This window comes from Bufo gargarizans, chromosome 4, assembly GCF_014858855.1.
Source record: "Bufo gargarizans isolate SCDJY-AF-19 chromosome 4, ASM1485885v1, whole genome shotgun sequence".
In the NCBI taxonomy this organism is placed as follows: domain Eukaryota; kingdom Metazoa; phylum Chordata; class Amphibia; order Anura; family Bufonidae; genus Bufo; species Bufo gargarizans.
The window spans coordinates 368750663-368767928 of NC_058083.1; the positions used below are offsets into that span (position 1 = coordinate 368750663).

At 44.1% G+C, this 17266-nt stretch overlaps 1 protein-coding gene across 7 annotated transcripts in view; it reads right to left on the reverse strand.

The window, feature by feature from the left end:
- The window catches only part of ARID1B (AT-rich interaction domain 1B), a 645879-nt gene that overhangs the window by 72241 nt on the left and 556372 nt on the right, over positions 1 to 17266 (reverse strand). For 5 of the 7 annotated variants that reach the window (XM_044289093.1, XM_044289092.1, XM_044289097.1 and 2 more), the window contains 3 exons: positions 12323 to 12432; positions 11495 to 11653; positions 7341 to 7550 (listed from right to left, as the gene is read on the reverse strand). In XM_044289093.1, coding sequence (XP_044145028.1) covers positions 7341 to 7550; positions 11495 to 11653; positions 12323 to 12432 — 479 coding nt within the window. The remainder of the gene's footprint in view (positions 1 to 7340; positions 7551 to 11494; positions 11654 to 12322; positions 12433 to 17266) is intronic. The other 2 variants (XM_044289095.1, XM_044289096.1) reach the window with 1 other exon arrangement.

Here is a 17266-nt window from a genome sequence, read left to right on the forward strand (position 1 = left end):
TTTCTTCTCACTAATAAAGCTTTCATTTGGTGGTATTTCATTGCTGCTGACATTTTTACTTTTTTTGTTATTAATCGAAATGTAACGATTTTTTTGCAAAAAAATGACATTTTTCACTTTCAGCTGTAAAATTTTGCCAAAAAAACGACATCCATATATAAATTTTTCGCTAAATTTATTGTTCTATATGTCTTTGATAAAAAAAAATGTTTGGGCAAAAAAAAAAAAGAATGGTTTGGGTAAAAGTTATAGCGTTTACAAACTATGGTACAAAAATGTGAATTTCCGCTTTTTGAAGCAGCTCTGACTTTCTGAGCACCTGTCATGTTTCCTGAGGTTCTACAATGCCCAGACAGTAGAAAAACCCCACAAATGACCCCATTTCGGAAAGTAGACACCCTAAGGTATTCGCTGATGGGCATAGTGAGTTCATAGAACTTTTTATTTTTTGTCACAAGTTAGCGGAAAATTATGATTTTTATTTAAAAAAAAATTTTCTCACAAAGTCTCATATTCCACTAACTTGCGACAAAAAATAAAAAATTCTAGGAACTCGCCAGGCCCCTCACGGAATACCTTGGGGTGTCTTCTTTCCAAAATGGGGCCACTTGTGGGGTAGTTATACTGCCCTGGCAATTTAGGGGCCCAAATGTGTGAGAAGTACTTTGCAATCAAAATGTGTAAAAAATGGCCTGCGAAATCCGAAAGGTGCACTTTGGAATATGTGCCCCTTTGCCCACCTTGGCTGCAAAAAAGTGCCACACATCTGGTATCGCCGTACTCAGGAGAAGTTGGGGAATGTGTTTTGGGGTGTCATTTTACATATACCCATGCTGGGTGAGAGAAATATCTTGGCAAAAGACAACTTTTCCAATTTTTTTTATACAAAGTTGGCATTTGACCAAGATATTTTTCTCACCCAGGATGGGTATATGTAAAATGACACCCCAAAACACATTCCCCAACTTCTCCTGAGTACGGCGATACCACATGAGACTATATATATTTCCGCTAACTTGGGCCAAAAAAATTTCTGAATGGAGCCTTACAGCGGGGGTGATCAATGACAGGGGGGTGATCAATGACAGGGGGGGGTGATCACCCATATAGACTCCCTGATCACCCCCCTGTCATTGATCACCCCCATTCAGAGGTCCGTATGATTTTTACGGTTCCACTGATACATGGATCGGATCCGCAAAACATATGCGGATGTCTGAATGGAGCCTTACAGGGGGGTGATCAATGACAGGGGGTGATCAGGGTGATCACCCCCCTGTCATTGATCACCTTCCCTGTAAGGCTCCATTCAGACGTCCGTATGATTTTTACGGATCCATGGATACATGGATCGGATCCGCAAAACACATGCGGACGTCTGAATGGAGCCTTACAGGGGGGTGATCAATGACAGGGGGTGATCAGGGTGATCACCCCCCTGTCATTGATCACCCCCCTGGTAAGGCTCCATTCAGACGTCCGTATGATTTTTACGGATCCACTGATACATGGATCGGATCCGCAAAACACATGCAGACGTCTGAATGGAGCCTTACAGGGGGGTGATCAATGACAGGGGGTGATAAGGGTGATCACCCCCCTGTCATTGATCACCCCCCTGGTAAGGCTCCATTCAGACGTCCGTATGATTTTTACGGATCCACTGATACATGGATCGGATCCGCAAAACACATGCGGACGTCTGAATGGAGCCTTACAGGGGGGTGATCAATGACAGGGAGTGATCAGGGTGATCACCCCCCTGTCATTGATCACCCCCCCTGTAAGGCTCCATTCAGACGTCCGTATGATTTTTACGGATCCATGGATACATGGATCGGATCCGCAAAACACATGCGGACGTCTGAATGGAGCCTTACAGGGGGGTGATCAATGACAGGGGGTGATCAGGGAGTGTATATGGGTGATCACCCGCCTGTCATTGATCACCCCCCTGTAAGGCTCCATTCAGACGTCCGCATGTGTTTTGCGGATCCGATCCATGTATCCATGGAGCCGTAAAAATCATACGGACGTCTGAATGGAGCCTTACAGGGGGGTGATCAATGACAGGGGGTGATCAGGGAGTATATATGGGTGATCACCCCCCTGTCATTGATCACCCCCCTGTAAGGCTCCATTCAGACGTCCGTATGATTTTTACGGATCCATGGATACATGGATCGGATCCGCAAAACACATGCAGACGTCTGAATGGAGCCTTACAGGGGGGTGATCAATGACAGGGGGTGATAAGGGTGATCACCCCCCTGTCATTGCTCACCCCCCTGGTAAGGCTCCATTCAGACGTCCGTATGATTTTTACGGATCCACTGATACATGGATCGGATCCGCAAAACACATGCGGACGTCTGAATGGAGCCTTACAGGGGGGTGATCAATGACAGGGAGTGATCAGGGTGATCACCCCCCTGTCATTGATCACCCCCCCTGTAAGGCTCCATTCAGACGTCCGTATGATTTTTACGGATCCATGGATACATGGATCGGATCCGCAAAACACATGCGGACGTCTGAATGGAGCCTTACAGGGGGGTGATCAATGACAGGGGGGTGATCAATGACAGGGGGTGATCAGGGAGTGTATATGGGTGATCACCCGCCTGTCATTGATCACCCCCCTGTAAGGCTCCATTCAGACGTCCGCATGTGTTTTGCGGATCCGATCCATGTATCCATGGAGCCGTAAAAATCATACGGACGTCTGAATGGAGCCTTACAGGGGGGTGATCAATGACATGGGGTGATCAGGGAGTGTATATGGGTGATCACCCCCCTGTCATTGATCACCCCCCTGTAAGGCTCCATTCAGACGTCCGTATGATTTTTACGGATCCATGGATACATGGATCGGATCCGCAAAACACATGCGGACGTCTGAATGGAGCCTTACAGGGGGGTGATCAATGACAGGGGGTGATCAGGGAGTGTATATGGGTGATCACCCCCCTGTAAGGCTCCATTCAGACGTCCGCATGTGTTTTGCGGATCCGATCCATGTATCCGTGGATCCGTAAGAATCATACGGACGTCTGAACGGAGCCTGACAGGGGGGTGATCAATGACAGGGGGGTGATCAATGACAGGGGGGTGATCAGGGAGTTTATATGGGGTGATCATGGGTGATCAGGGGTTAATAAGTGATGGGGGGGTGTAGTGTAGTGTGGTGTTTGGTGCGACTGTACTGAGCTGCCTGTGTCCTCTGGTGGTCGATCCTAACAAAAGGGACCACCAGAGGACCAGGTAGCAGGTATATTAGACGCTGTTAGCAAAACAGCGTCTAATATACCTGTTAGGGGTTAAAAAATTCGGATCTCCAGCCTGCCAGCGAGCGATCGCCGCTGGCAGGCTGGAGATCCACTCGCTTACCTTCTTTTCCTGTGAGCGCGCGCGCCTGTGTGCGTGCGTTCACAGGAAATCCCGGCCCTCGCGAGATGACGCGTATATGCGTCGTCGTGCGCAGGGCTGCCGCCTCCGGACCGCGCATCTGCGTTAGGCGGTCCGGAGGCGGTTAAGGAGCGGTTGCTGTAGGGGTCACTGTTAAGGGGGCAGGCCCCTGTGCAGATCACGATCAAGGGGGTGGGGTGCTGTGGAACTCACTGTTAAAGGGGCAGGCTGCTGTAAAGGTCAAAGTTAAGGGGGTGGGCTGCTGTAGAGGACCCATGTTAAGGAGACGGGCACTAATTATATATATATATATATATATATATATATATATAAACTTTATAATTGAAATGAGGTTTAGTACCCTGTTGGGCTGCCTCTAACCTGGATACAAGACGAGATATGGTTTGGCATGGAGGCATATGTATGGTATCTTGTGGCAGATGTAGCAGTTGGGTCTGTAGATTCTGCATACTCATAGGTTGCTGAAGCTGGTGTCCCAGCTGGACCCATAAATGCTAGATTGATGATAAATCAGGTGAACAGGCATGCCAAGGAAGTGTTGCAATCTGGAGAAGACATTCCTGGGAAACTCTTGCCGTTTGTGAGTAAGCATTATCCTGATTAAAAATACCAGTTGGAAGCACATGTGGTTGCGGAATGTCCTGCACATATCACTGAGCTGTTAGTTTCCATGATATAACTACTAGGGGTGCCTGACAGTCTTATGCAATGACTTCCCAGATCATCACACCAGCAGCACTTGCAGTATGTCTATTCACAGCAAAGCCAGGATTAAAACGCTCACTATGAGGCCTCCATAATTAAACCCGACTGTCATGGGATCACAAACTGACCTTGATTAGTCGCTAAAGACAATACAGATCCAGTCCGTAGCAGTCCAGGGTTCTCACTCATGACATCACAACAGTGAATGTGGGCACAGTGACACCAAATTTCCTCCTACTAAGCACCTGTAAATGGTCCGGGCAGAGACAGGGGTGTGAAGGTACCACCTGTGTCTGGATTGTAGACAACAAAACTGTGGGAGCTGCTTGTGAATGTTGTCATATCAAAGAATCCTCTCTGTTGGTGGTCTGTCTGGGTCACCTGAGGCCTGTTTGAGGTGTGGTCATGCCTCATGTAACCACTTCTCCCAACACCTCCTAAAATCTAGGTCACAAAAGCCTACATGGCGGGCAGTTAGTCAAAATGACCATCCTGCTTCCTTCAGTTAAAAGTTGCACCCCTCCTCTCAAAGTCTGTCAACTGGGCAAAATGTAGTGGCATGTCTAGCAGTTAACCTCAGACCAAGAGGTAACTACCCAAAAGTAGCCTCTAAGAATCTTTTTATAGGACAGTGGGGGTAGCACTCTTACGCCCTCTTGTGGCAATTAGAACACACCTGTATTCATTTATGTATATAACTGCATACAGACATATGCATGCCGAATGTTGCAGCAAACAAACATTTCTATATAGGTACGGTATTTTTTTGTTGTCAAGGAGTGTATATTATTTATCAAGCCCTGCACAGAATTCACGCTTCAAAAGGTCACAAAATAGGGCTTTTTGGGCTTATGTGCATTAAAATACTGCACCACTCACTCCAATTTTAAAAAATAGATGGGAAAGTTGGAGTGTTTAGCCTGTCCATCTGACTTAAGCCACATTTATCAACTGCATCTTTTTAAAAGTTGCACAAATATTGTAATCTTACCCTAGTAGAAAAAGGTGTTAAGTGAAGCATTAGACTTAAATGGGTTGTCTCAACACAGACAATGGGAGCATATCGCTATTTCCCTATATCATAGACGTGAATGGGAGCGCACCGCGCATGACCGGCCACCGCTCCCATTCACTTATATAGGCCCGACGTAAATAGCTGGCTCGGCTATTTTCGGCGGCCCCATAGAAAATGAATGGAGTGCGCCCTCCAACACTTTCAGGGCTTCGTTTTCGATATAGGTGCGGGTCCCAGTGGAGGGACCCGCACCTATAAGACAATGAGGACATGTCCTAGCGATATACTCCCATTGTCTGTGATGAGACAACCCCTTTAATGATGCACCAAATGTATCAAACATCTTGCAATATTAAATAAACGTGGCAATTACAGCTATGCAGACTACTGAACAGCAGACTTTAAAAGTTCCCTTTGTGATAAATCTCGCTCTAAGTTTCTGTCTCTCATATCAGTCATGTAGGCTTGTACCGGGGATGAATTTCTCATCATATCTTACATTGTGATCCTACTGAAGACCATTTGTGTTTCTTATTTAAAATGGCTACTTATAAGCATTCAATGGAGTTCTGTTCCATAGGATGCATCATTTAGAAGCTTCTGAACATGTTGATAAGAATGACCTCACAAACACTACTAAGATGGTGAGCACTATTGTTCAGAGCCTCCACATAACAAGTCTACAAGTTCCACCACACAGACTTTGAGATTAGGTGTTTTAGAAGGCCCTGGCACTACTGTGCGCGCAGCATCCTTCTTGCTGCTTACACTAGGCCAGTGACATCTTGACCATCGGTTATGTGGCCTAGACGCAGCTTACAACATCCAAGCCTTCTAACTGCTTACCCTAGGCCAGTGATGTCAGGACTATTGATGGCCGAATTAATGGGAGCGAGTTGCAGGAAGCAGAAGCAGGAAGGCCGCGGTGCTCACAGTAACCCAGGGTCCTTCTCAAACAGCTGTTGGTGGGGGTCCTACATGTTGGACCCCCAAAGATCAGATGATAATGACCTATTCAGAGGATAGGTCATCAGTTACACACAGTCGGATAACCCCTTTAAAGAAAAAGCTAATTTATGTATGCAGATTTGCTTTTTTTTTATCTTATTACATCAGTGAGGCATTGAAATGAAGCAATTTGCTTTTGCTATGCATTTAACTATGGTTAAATTACTGTTCTTGCAAGTGCAGTAAGGTTACAACAATAATATAAAAGCCTACACTTACCATGCTCTAAATGTATTATTTAGTCTACATATACAAAGTACATTACATATTGTTTGTTAGTAAAGTGCTGTTCAGCATAATTCACTGCTGGAGAGCCATGGAGGTTCCTGCTATGATCAACAAAGAACAAATGAAATGTACATAGATTTAAATATTAAAATGCAACAACCAGGGGTTTACACAGAAATCATTGTGGCCCATAGCAAGGATCTGAATTGGGCCCCCGTGCCTCATCCCCTCTCACTACCCGCACCTGGCCCTTTCCCCAGCTCCATGAACTGTGCCTGCTGCTACGTATTATATAGTGTGCTGTACCCTCCCTCTACCCCCACACCATGAACTGTGCCCGCTACTGTTGCTTTTTTATATAAAGTTTGCCTGTGCTAAAGTTTCTCTGCTGGGTGCTAAGCACGACAGTAATGCTGATTGGCCAGCACCTAGCAGAGATGCTGGTCCGGAGCCACCGTCTGTCTCGTACACAGGGAGCAAGGAACTGGAAGGAAGGGCCAAGAGGGAGCTAAAAAAAAATTAGGACCCTGTGTATTCAGGTTAAGTGTCATAGGTGCAAATCCCAAACCTACTAGGGAACCTGTCAATCTTGAGTGACATATTGTATTAATCAGTGGCAGGTGCTGAGTAAATTGTGGGAGATAGTACTGAAAAATACAGCTTATTCTGCAGGAGCAGGGTACTGTGCACTTTCACATCAAGGTAATGATGCTAGTGCAAACGAGGGCAGGAAAGGGGTTTGTATGCTGTTCTGCCTCTAATAAGAAGAGCAAGGCCCCGAAAAGCAATAATGGCAGCCCTGAGGGGGCGGGGCCATTCAGCCGCAGCCAGACTCCCTTCCCCCGCGGTCCCCATAGCAGCTGTGTGGTCTGCCTCCATTGGAGGCATGCCACTTGCAACATCACAAAGCAAATTACCTTAAAAGAAATACATGAAATTCCTGTATGTATTTTACCTGCGCTAAGCCTCCAATTTCTTTGACGCAGAAGTAAAGTCTGACCAGGTCCAGAGGCTTTCTTCCAACTGCAGGCAATGTTGCAACCGGTGTTCCTCTCTCTTCCATAAAGGTCAAGTATCGGTCTACCCACATCTTGCGCTCAGGCTCGCTTCCCATCTCATACAGCTTTGTAATCTTTTCTCCAGTAGTAGTAGAAGAGTTGGCTTTCTGTATCGTGTTGGAAGAGGGTAAGAACATTGCAAATCACCAAATCTAACTATAAAGCGATATATACAGTGCACATATACCACTCCTGCAGGCATTTAGAAGTGAAGGTTACTAGTAATGGCACACGTAGTTCATAACACATTCCCACATCTGCACGTATGTACAAAGATACATTTCCTAATGCTTTCAATATAGTTGTTTTTCTTCACTCAAACATTCATGCCAAGGAACAGGAACCATGTAAGTCAGGGCATACACATCTATTCAAATTGTCTTAAAGGGGTTGTCATACCCTTAATGTTGATGACCTATCGTCAGGATAGGTCATCAGTATCAGACTACCCTACACCCCCTGCCGATCAGCTGTTTGAAGAGGAAGCGGAGCTCCATACGAGTGCGGCTTCCTATTTATTACACTGCTCGTCGTCTCTTAAGTGCAGTGTAATACAAGTACCAGATCCATTCAAGTGAATGGAGTGAGTGCCTAAAATAACAGTACGCCACCACCCCACAGTGTGAAGACCATAAAGCTGATTGGCAGGGGTGCCGGGTGTCAGACTACCACCGATAAGATATTGATGACCTGTCCTGACGATAGGTCATCAATATTAACAGCTGGACAACCCTTTTAACCCTTTGTAGTAAAAAAAAAAAAAAAAACATAGCAACCAAAGTGAACAAAAGTGTACTACAACTGGTAAAGACACTGACATTTAACACCTTCTGTGCTGTGAAACAAACTAAAATATTAACTTCAAAAGGATGGTACATTAGTGGCGAATATTTAAACTAGTGAAATAATCTTTGCTAGTCTACTTTGTGCAGAAGCTGTCTGTCACAGATTCTTTGCCACCGCCTTTCTTACTTTTAAAAAATAGGTGTATCATACAGTGTGTATAGGCAGCAGCGAGTATATCATACAGTTCTGTGACTGCAGTGCAGAGCATAACACATACCCAAAATGGTGCAGAAAAAAAGGAATTATGTAAAAAGAGAGAACATTTTATTGTTAATCAATGGCGAACTTCCCAGTGATTTCTAATATAGTTAGAATTTACAGTAGGGTTAAACTATTCCATATATAAACATAAAGACTTCAGCCATGACTATGTATGCAAACATTAGCAAGTGAATGTTAGCAAATAAAGGATGAACAAATCGATTCATTCACCATAACGAATTTTACACTTGTGAAGAACCATCCCCAAAGCTCTGGATGCTCCTGCTTGATTACAGGGCTGCACATCTTGCACATAGCCTATGCATATGAATCTGCATCAATGATTTTGCATGCACTCTCACATTTGTAATTTAATCCAAGGGCTCTGAACATGTGCCGCTGCTCACAGAATTGGTGCATGTGCAAGATTGTGAGGGCCAGTCAATCCAATGGCAGGGTGTTAGGGTAAAGCCTCACTAATTGATTCATATGATTTGCTCATCCCTAGACTTACTTCTCTGCAAATGTCCATAGTTTCATAAAGGAAATCCATTCATGTTCGGTTCGGTTATACAGATTATTTTAACATGTGCGCATCTTTTTCACCTCTATTTTTTTGTCTGATTTAGTATATTTAAAGTTGCAATCTTTTCCTTTTTACGTCTAATTTGTATTTATTTTTTAAAATTAGAATAAGGCTAGTCAAATAAGCTGGTTTAAAAAAAATGTAAAAACTGTAAATAACAAGAAGGGTGCATTCACATGACTATCAGTTTTGCGGTCGGCAAATTGAGGATACGCAAAGATGGATGCAATCTGGATGCATCCCGCACTTTTAGCGGGCCCCATTGAAAAAATGCCTATAATTTGTGGCTTGGCCGCATGGATGCTATCCAAAAATATGGTTTGTCCTGAAAGTAATTCTTACCTTACCATTCCCCTGCTGCTCTAGTGCTGACAGTTTCCTAGTCCCTCACTACTTGCTGTTCTTGCTGCTCCAGCAAGGACATGTTGATATGACATGCAACCACTACAGCCAATCAATGGCTACAGCTGTATCATCACTTTAACAGCCAATGGGCCACAAGTCATGTAGCTATTTCATTGCTGGAGCAGAAGCAACAAAGATCATCGAAGGACTGGCAAAGCATTTACACCAGAGTATTTTACGCCATTGTATATGGCTTTTCTAAAATTTAATGCAACTGGACGATACCTTTAACACTAAAACATGTCTTGAATAGTTGGACAAACATTTATATTGTTTAAAATATTTTAGATTCTTACAAGTAGCCTGCTTTGCAAATTTTGGCACCCTTTTAAAGGGTTTGTCTCACTTCAGCAAATGGCATTTATCATGTAGAGAAAGTTAATACAAGGAAGTTACTAATATATTGCGATTGTCCATGTTGTCTCCTTTGCTGGCCTGATTCATTTTTCCAGCACATTATACACTTCTTGTATCCAGGGCTTATTACCACCCTGCAATCCAGCAGTGGTGGTCATGTTTGCACATTCTAGGAAAAAGCACAGGTCTTTATGGTGACCAGGACTGGAAGTGTATAGGCATGCATGCACAGCAGCTCCCGTCCTGGCCACCTCATATCTGCACTGCTGCGGTGGTCATCATAACCTTTGGATATGAGCAGCGTATAATAGAAAAATTAATAAGCCAGCAAAAGGGGTAATATATTAGTGAGTGCCTTATATTAACTTTGTCTACATGATAAATACCATTTGCTGAAGTAAGACCACCTCTTTAACCAAATGTATTATGTCTTGAAAGGGCTTCTATATTTTGCTGAGTATCTTTGCTGCGTTTTCAGTAAGTATCTGGACCAATTCACCCTAAAACATAACCTTGATTTAGGTCAGGTCACTTTGGAGGCCAGTTATCTGATGCAGAACTCCAACATTCTTCTCTTCTATGAAAAACTTCTTGCAAATCAATCCAGACAGTTGGCATGTCATCAAGTGATTGAACAGACAGTACATACCATATGACTTGTTGCTGCAGAACGCTATAGTAGTCATGCTGATTAAGTAAGCCTTCAATTTTTAGTGGAACTCCAACAGTGAAACCTTAATAGCACCACCACATCATTATACCTCCTATCCTAGCATCATGGTGGAAATCGAAAATCCATCATCTGTTCACCTTCGGAAAATATGATAGAACCAAAAATCTCAAATTGGGACTCACTAGTTCAAAATTTGTTTTTCACGTGTCTGAGATGAACTTTTGTACTATGTTCCTTAGTCTCTTGAGCATTGGGGCCAGTCTCTTTTTGCTTCAGAAGGTTGATTTTAAACAAACTCAATTCATTAGAATTGATTAGCTCATGTCTAGTTACTATGTGTTCTCAGTGTAACAATTGACTGTGTTGTGTTAAAGGGGCTCTCTGGGCTACATAAATTTATGACCTATCCCCAGGCTAGGTCATCAATATCAGATCGGTGGAGGTCCAACATCCTCACCGATCAGCTGTTTCAGAACGCCGCAGTGCCGAAAATGGACTATATGCGGATGGATGCATAAAACTCTGTACACGTAGTTTTTGGTACTAGCATACTGAAGCTCAGCTCATATTCACTTTAATGGGAGCTGAACTGCAGTATCCCGGTACAGCCACTACATAGTGTACAGAGTGGTCGGCCTCCAGCTTCATACACAGTATAGTCTCCAGCATTGTGGCTGCTTGAAACAGTTGATCAGTGCGGGTATCGGACCCCCACCAATTTGATATTAACCAATGTCCTAAACTAAAAAAAAAAAAAAAAACTATAAATTCAGGCTGGCAATGTCTATTGCAGTCTTACATCTGTTAATACACCGTGAATAGAAACAGACACCTACCAACAAATTTATTCTTAAGCTGATACACACAAAAAAACTGTAAAAAGGGTAAAGGGAAAATGAAAAGACTAAATAAAGTTACGTAAAATAATCTGACAGTAATTTCAATTATTTCCAAATATAAAATAACAAAACACGGCCACTTACAGGGCTTGATGGAGTCTTTGGCCAGCCTGAGCTGTTAATGCTATCACTTTCATCTCCATGAAAGGAGGAGATGCTAGCGGAGCTTGGGGACAGTGGGGAAGGGACTGGCAGGTTGCCTGGGGTTGGGGGCTGAGATATACACTGTGAACTGTAGCTATCCTGTAGAATAAAAAAAAAAATTGACAAGAGCAGGGCACACATTACCAAAAAGAGATAGTTCAACTGGTAATGCAAAAATGTTGCACGTATGGAAAGAGGGAGGGGGAAAAAGGCAAGCATATAAGATGCATGAATTCAAGATTGTTAATTCACTGGCTAGCAATTAGTGCACAATTTGGCAAGTTCTTAGATGCTTGGCTGATGTTACTAAGCCACCATGCTTACTCCAAGCAAACATGAAATGCTTAAGCATGGACTGTCCCGTCAATGAAAATAAAATGAAAGCTGCTCGCTTTATGTTTAAAGGAAAAAAAAAGCAAATTATTAATTATGCCTATGGTGCTGTTTAGACGGCCAACAACAGAAGCTTGAACTGAAGGCAAGAAGGGAATATGGTTGCAGTTTAGGAACCAGGCACAGAAGTCCCTTCCAAATCCCACCAGCTTGATATCCCCAAGCTCATATTTACTCCTTTGCTTTAAAGTTAGATGCCATTAGAACTAGTAACTTTCAGATCCAGACCATCTAAACAAAGGCCCGCAAAAACAAATGAAGAACACATGCAGGAACAGAACCAAACAGAAAAAGAGGAAAATAATCAAGTAATGGAAGATCACATGAACGATATAACGAGGCCACAAAATCAATACCACATGCAGAATGGAATACCTTTGATTTTGTTTCTGGGGGAGGTGGCCTATCTTCTTTGCCGTCATGTTTAAGGGAGGGAGGGAGCTTAGCTTCACCAGGATTCATCATGTCAGCAAGGCCTAAGTGACCTAAGGAAAAATATTAATAAATCAAACACATGAAAGCATGATTTAAAAAGTAGCATCTATCTTGGAAATAAATAGGTAATGTAATATGAGCAGGGACAACATAAATTCCACAGTATATAACCATTAAAACTTAAAAATATTCTAGTCTAAAGAAACCTCCATACATATGCACTATTAACTCCTTTTACACAGAACAAGAACTGGGACAATTTTTAGGATACTTATCCCATGTAAAGGTGAGTGCCACCACTCACGCCACATCTGTATATGAGAGAAGTGAAAAGATAGTGTGACATATGTACACCAATTGGTAGATAAAGGAAGGAGGTATATTTTAAGGAAAATTGTGAGAGATAGAACTCCATCTTGTATATCCTATACCTATCTGAACCAAAGTTCAATTAGAGGTTATTAAAATGTTAGACAAGTGTCAGCTCTTTGCAGGCACGCTGGGGCGGGGAATTCAGCTGACAACCTTCCCCCCTCCTGTTCTATTTGTATAAATGCTAGTTTTTGCTGTTCTAAGTTTAAGATCCTCTTTCTGCTAAAGGTTTCATTTCTTCTGTCTTTTTGTGGTTTATGTGACGCACGGCTGTTGGGCGTCTACCAATAATTATTGTATAAGATAATGTGCTAATGTTACAATAAAGCAGATTACTGATTACAACCATTGCGTGTATCAGCCTTCTCTGTGTACATTACACTATTTGAATTTGGAACCCATAATCATAGACACAGGGGTAATTGCCCTCACAAAACTTGGCGCCCAACGTGGGGCTGGACTAATCGTCTCTGCTTCAACACCCCGATAACCACGGTCAGATGGTCAGAGGACGTACAGATCCACTTAAAGCAGCGCTGCAAGGTAAAATACTTAATCTTGCTAAAATCTGTGCCTCATCTTCTGTCTGTCCAAATTGGTGTGGAGTTGGAGTCTAAAAAGCTGATTTACAGTCCAACCTGTTTTTGGTAAAGAACTCTAAAGAGATGATTATTGGGTAAGACTTTTGACTAGGACGTTTGAGACAGTAGACTGGGATTGCTGACATAGATATCTGTTCTGCAGTATGTTTTGCAGAAAATAAGTAAGAACACCAAAAAGGGAAATCGGGAGCCCTGGAACCCCCTGAGGGGTTGAATAAGTTGAGGCTCAGTGCAGAATACACTAGGTATATAGTGGGGAAGTTCTGTGTTCTGAGTTGGGTTCCCTGGAAAAACAATTTTAGTCTTCTAGAGAACACTGCTTTAGGAAAGGACTATTAGAAGCTGACGTCAGGAAATTGTATTCTTTGGTGTTGAATGATGAAACTTGTGGACAACTGACATATATGGCTAATAATCTTAGTGTCCCAGAGGGTTACAAGACAGAAAAGACTCTAGTGGAAGTGTGGGAAAAGTTCAAACAAACTTATGGTGGTTGGATTAGGGATCATGGATGCAATGGAGTTGTTGACATATGTATAAAAGTAGTTTGTGAGGTTGAAACTGGGTGTTTGAGAGAGAATGAAGCATCAGTAGCCGACATAAATGACCTCCAGGGCATTACGAAAGGCACTTGAGGAGGGGACCGCGGCCCCATGAGAAGGTAAGCAATCTTGCCTGCCTCTAGTTGCTTTGTTTCGTTACATCACGGCTGTCTGTCTTCTGGACGATGATCATACTGTGAGTAGTAACTGGTGTTGACATTTTGGGTCTTTAGAACCAGACTAAGAAGGAACATTTACTCTTTTGTGGATATTCTTCTCTGTGTTTTCTGTGGTTTGTGCTGTGTGTCAGGTGCCTCCCAGGTAGCAATTAACAAGGGCAAGAGAATTCCCCTGGCAGGAGTTTGCGCTTTGAGCGCAGGGACGGGACTGATGGAGACCATAAGAGATTTCTGCCTGTGAAAGTCTGAAGGAATTGCCAGACGAAGGGGCAGAGAGGGTGGTCCGACCAGCAGGCCAACTGTGGAAGCCGGGGAATAATCCTGTCTGCCAGTGAGGTGAGCCCTGCTTGTTGTTAAAGGGGTGGTGCCACTTGTTTTAGTCTTGTTAATGTTCAAGTGGGTAAACAAGAAGTTGAAAAGTTTATCTTCATTGTGTATACTTGTTGATTGTGTCTCCCCTCAGAAGAAGAAAAACAAAACAAAAACAAAAAACTGTGCAATGTAGCAGAGGAAATTCCCGTACTGATTCTTTGAAGTTGCTACTCATCAAGTCCGGTTGTTACTGCCATCCCTCTTAGGGAGTGAGAAGTGTTTGGGTTAAATGTACATGCAAGAATTACTGCTGCAGAACCCGTAGGAACTCTGTTTGCGGAGATAGAGAACATATGAAGATGGAGAGTTGGGTACTTGTAAGGGACACCCCCTGTTGAGGGTATTATAGATCTAATGGGTCCCCAAGGTGTCTGTGCTTAAGTCCTGACTAGGTGAACCAGAAGGACTGTCTGAGGCAGGAGGACCTAAGGTAACGATTTAACTAGGTGTACCAGAAAGATTATGATCCGAGGGAGGATGACCTAGGGAAAACCCGGACGGCAAATTATGTAATTAGGATTTGGGGTGTTAAAGTGCCTTGTGAGCCAGACCCAAATTCTGGGATTGGACTGAGACAGACCATGGGGACCATACCAACCAAGTTCGGGGAGCAGAACAGGAAAAAACTTCCAGACAAATAGTGAGAGAGAGAAAGTAGGAAAGAGTTTCTTGCAGCCTCATCAGTTAAGCCCTTGTTATGTACCGGCTGTGGGATTTATGGGAAAAACAGTCTGTGAATCTGAGCCAGTTAAACTAAAGAAAAAACAGTACGGTTGTTACCCAATTGTTACTAAAGAAGAAACCCACGTTAAGGGGCCGCCTGTCAGTTACAGGATGGTTCATGTTCCTAGAGAAGTTAACGAGGACAATTTTGAAAACCCCAGATAGAAGGGAGGCTGTTGAAAGGATTCAAGTGCCCAAAGGAGCACAAAGCCTAAGGGGGCTGGTGTCATACTGTTGCCCCTGGATTAGACATGCCTCCATGTTAATGCAGTCTCTGTGTGATTATCTGTTATCTGACCCATTTCACCTGACAGAAGAGGCAGTGAATAATTTTCATACAATGAAGCTGTGCATTACCTCAGCCCCAGCCCTGAGTATTCCAAAATATTATGAGGAATTTAACTTGTTCTGTTCTAAAATTCAGGGTCACAGACAGCCAGGCTAGACCCTGTTGCCCGCGGTGCCCCCTCCTGTGTCAGGGCAGTCGCGGCAGTGCAGGCAATGAAATTAATGAGCAGCTGTGAAGACATGGCAGTTTCTGTGTATAGATAGCACCAACACTCACCCCCCTCCCCACAATTTCCTTTTTAGCAATCAGTTTCAGTAAGTGCAGGGGGGGGGGGGTGGAAACATACAGTTGTGCAAACACACAGGACATACTTACACAAGTGCAACCAAACCAGGTGCTTTTAATCTGCAGAAGTCTGCATAGGGTTTAAAATTCCTACCAAATCTCAGTTGGTGTTCCTGAGAGGCTGTGAACAGGTGAGCTCTTTGCACCAGTTCACATGCGGTGCTGGGCGGCGGCCGTCGCTGCTTTTGTGCCGTGCTGGTGGAGTAGTGGGACCCAGGGCCTTGGTGGCTTTTCTGCACAGTGGGTGCTGTGTGGCTACTGGGTCTCATTGCCTGCTGGAGCGGTGTGGGGGCGCGATGGTTGCCGCACTGCGCTGCGCCATAGTTAGAGTAGGTCCCCACTTAAAAGGAGGCGACCTTGTCGTGGTAAGTGGGCCTATGCTCTTTGATCAAACTGTATACCAATGCCTCCTAATAGTGCATAGCAAATTTATGATAAGAAGTGCTGTATAGCCATTGTTTATCTTGCTTAAAATTATAACAGTAGTTGTATCAAAAGCATAGTAATGAGGATGTGCGATTTAGATTCTCTCTCACACATTGGATATTTTGTATAGACTTTGCTTTTTCCCCCTCTCTGGATCAGCACTCCTCCCCATTCGGCTCAGATGCTTTTAATCTGCAGAAGTCTGCATAGGGTTTAAAATTCCTACCAAATCTCAGTTGGTGTTCCTGAGAGGCTGTGAACAGGTGAGCTCTTTGCACCAGTTCACATGCGGTGCTGGGCGGCGGCCGTCGCTGCTTTTGTGCCGTGCTGGTGGAGTAGTGGGACCCAGGGCCTTGGTGGCTTTTCTGCACAGTGGGTGCTGTGTGGCTACTGGGTCTCATTGCCTGCTGGAGCGGTGTGGGGGCGCGATGGTTGCCGCACTGCGCTGCGCCATAGTTAGAGTAGGTCCCCACTTAAAAGGAGGCGACCTTGTCGTGGTAAGTGGGCCTATGCTCTTTGATCAAACTGTATACCAATGCCTCCTAATAGTGCATAGCAAATTTATGATAAGAAGTGCTGTATAGCCATTGTTTATCTTGCTTAAAATTATAACAGTAGTTGTATCAAAAGCATAGTAATGAGGATGTGCGATTTAGATTCTCTCTCACACATTGGATATTTTGTATAGACTTTGCTTTTTCCCCCTCTCTGGATCAGCACTCCTCCCCATTCGGCTCAGGTGCTTTTAATCTGCAGAAGTCTGCATAGGGTTTAAAATTCCTACCAAATCTCAGTTGGTGTTCCTGAGAGGCTGTGAACAGGTGAGCTCTTTGCACCAGTTCACATGCGGTGCTGGGCGGCGGCCGTCGCTGCTTTTGTGCCGTGCTGGTGGAGTAGTGGGACCCAGGGCCTTGGTGGCTTTTCTGCACAGTGGGTGCTGTGTGGCTACTGGGTCTCATTGCCTGCTGGAGCGGTGTGGGGGCGCGATGGTTGCCGCACTGCGCTGCGCCATAGTTAGAGTAGGTCCCCACTTA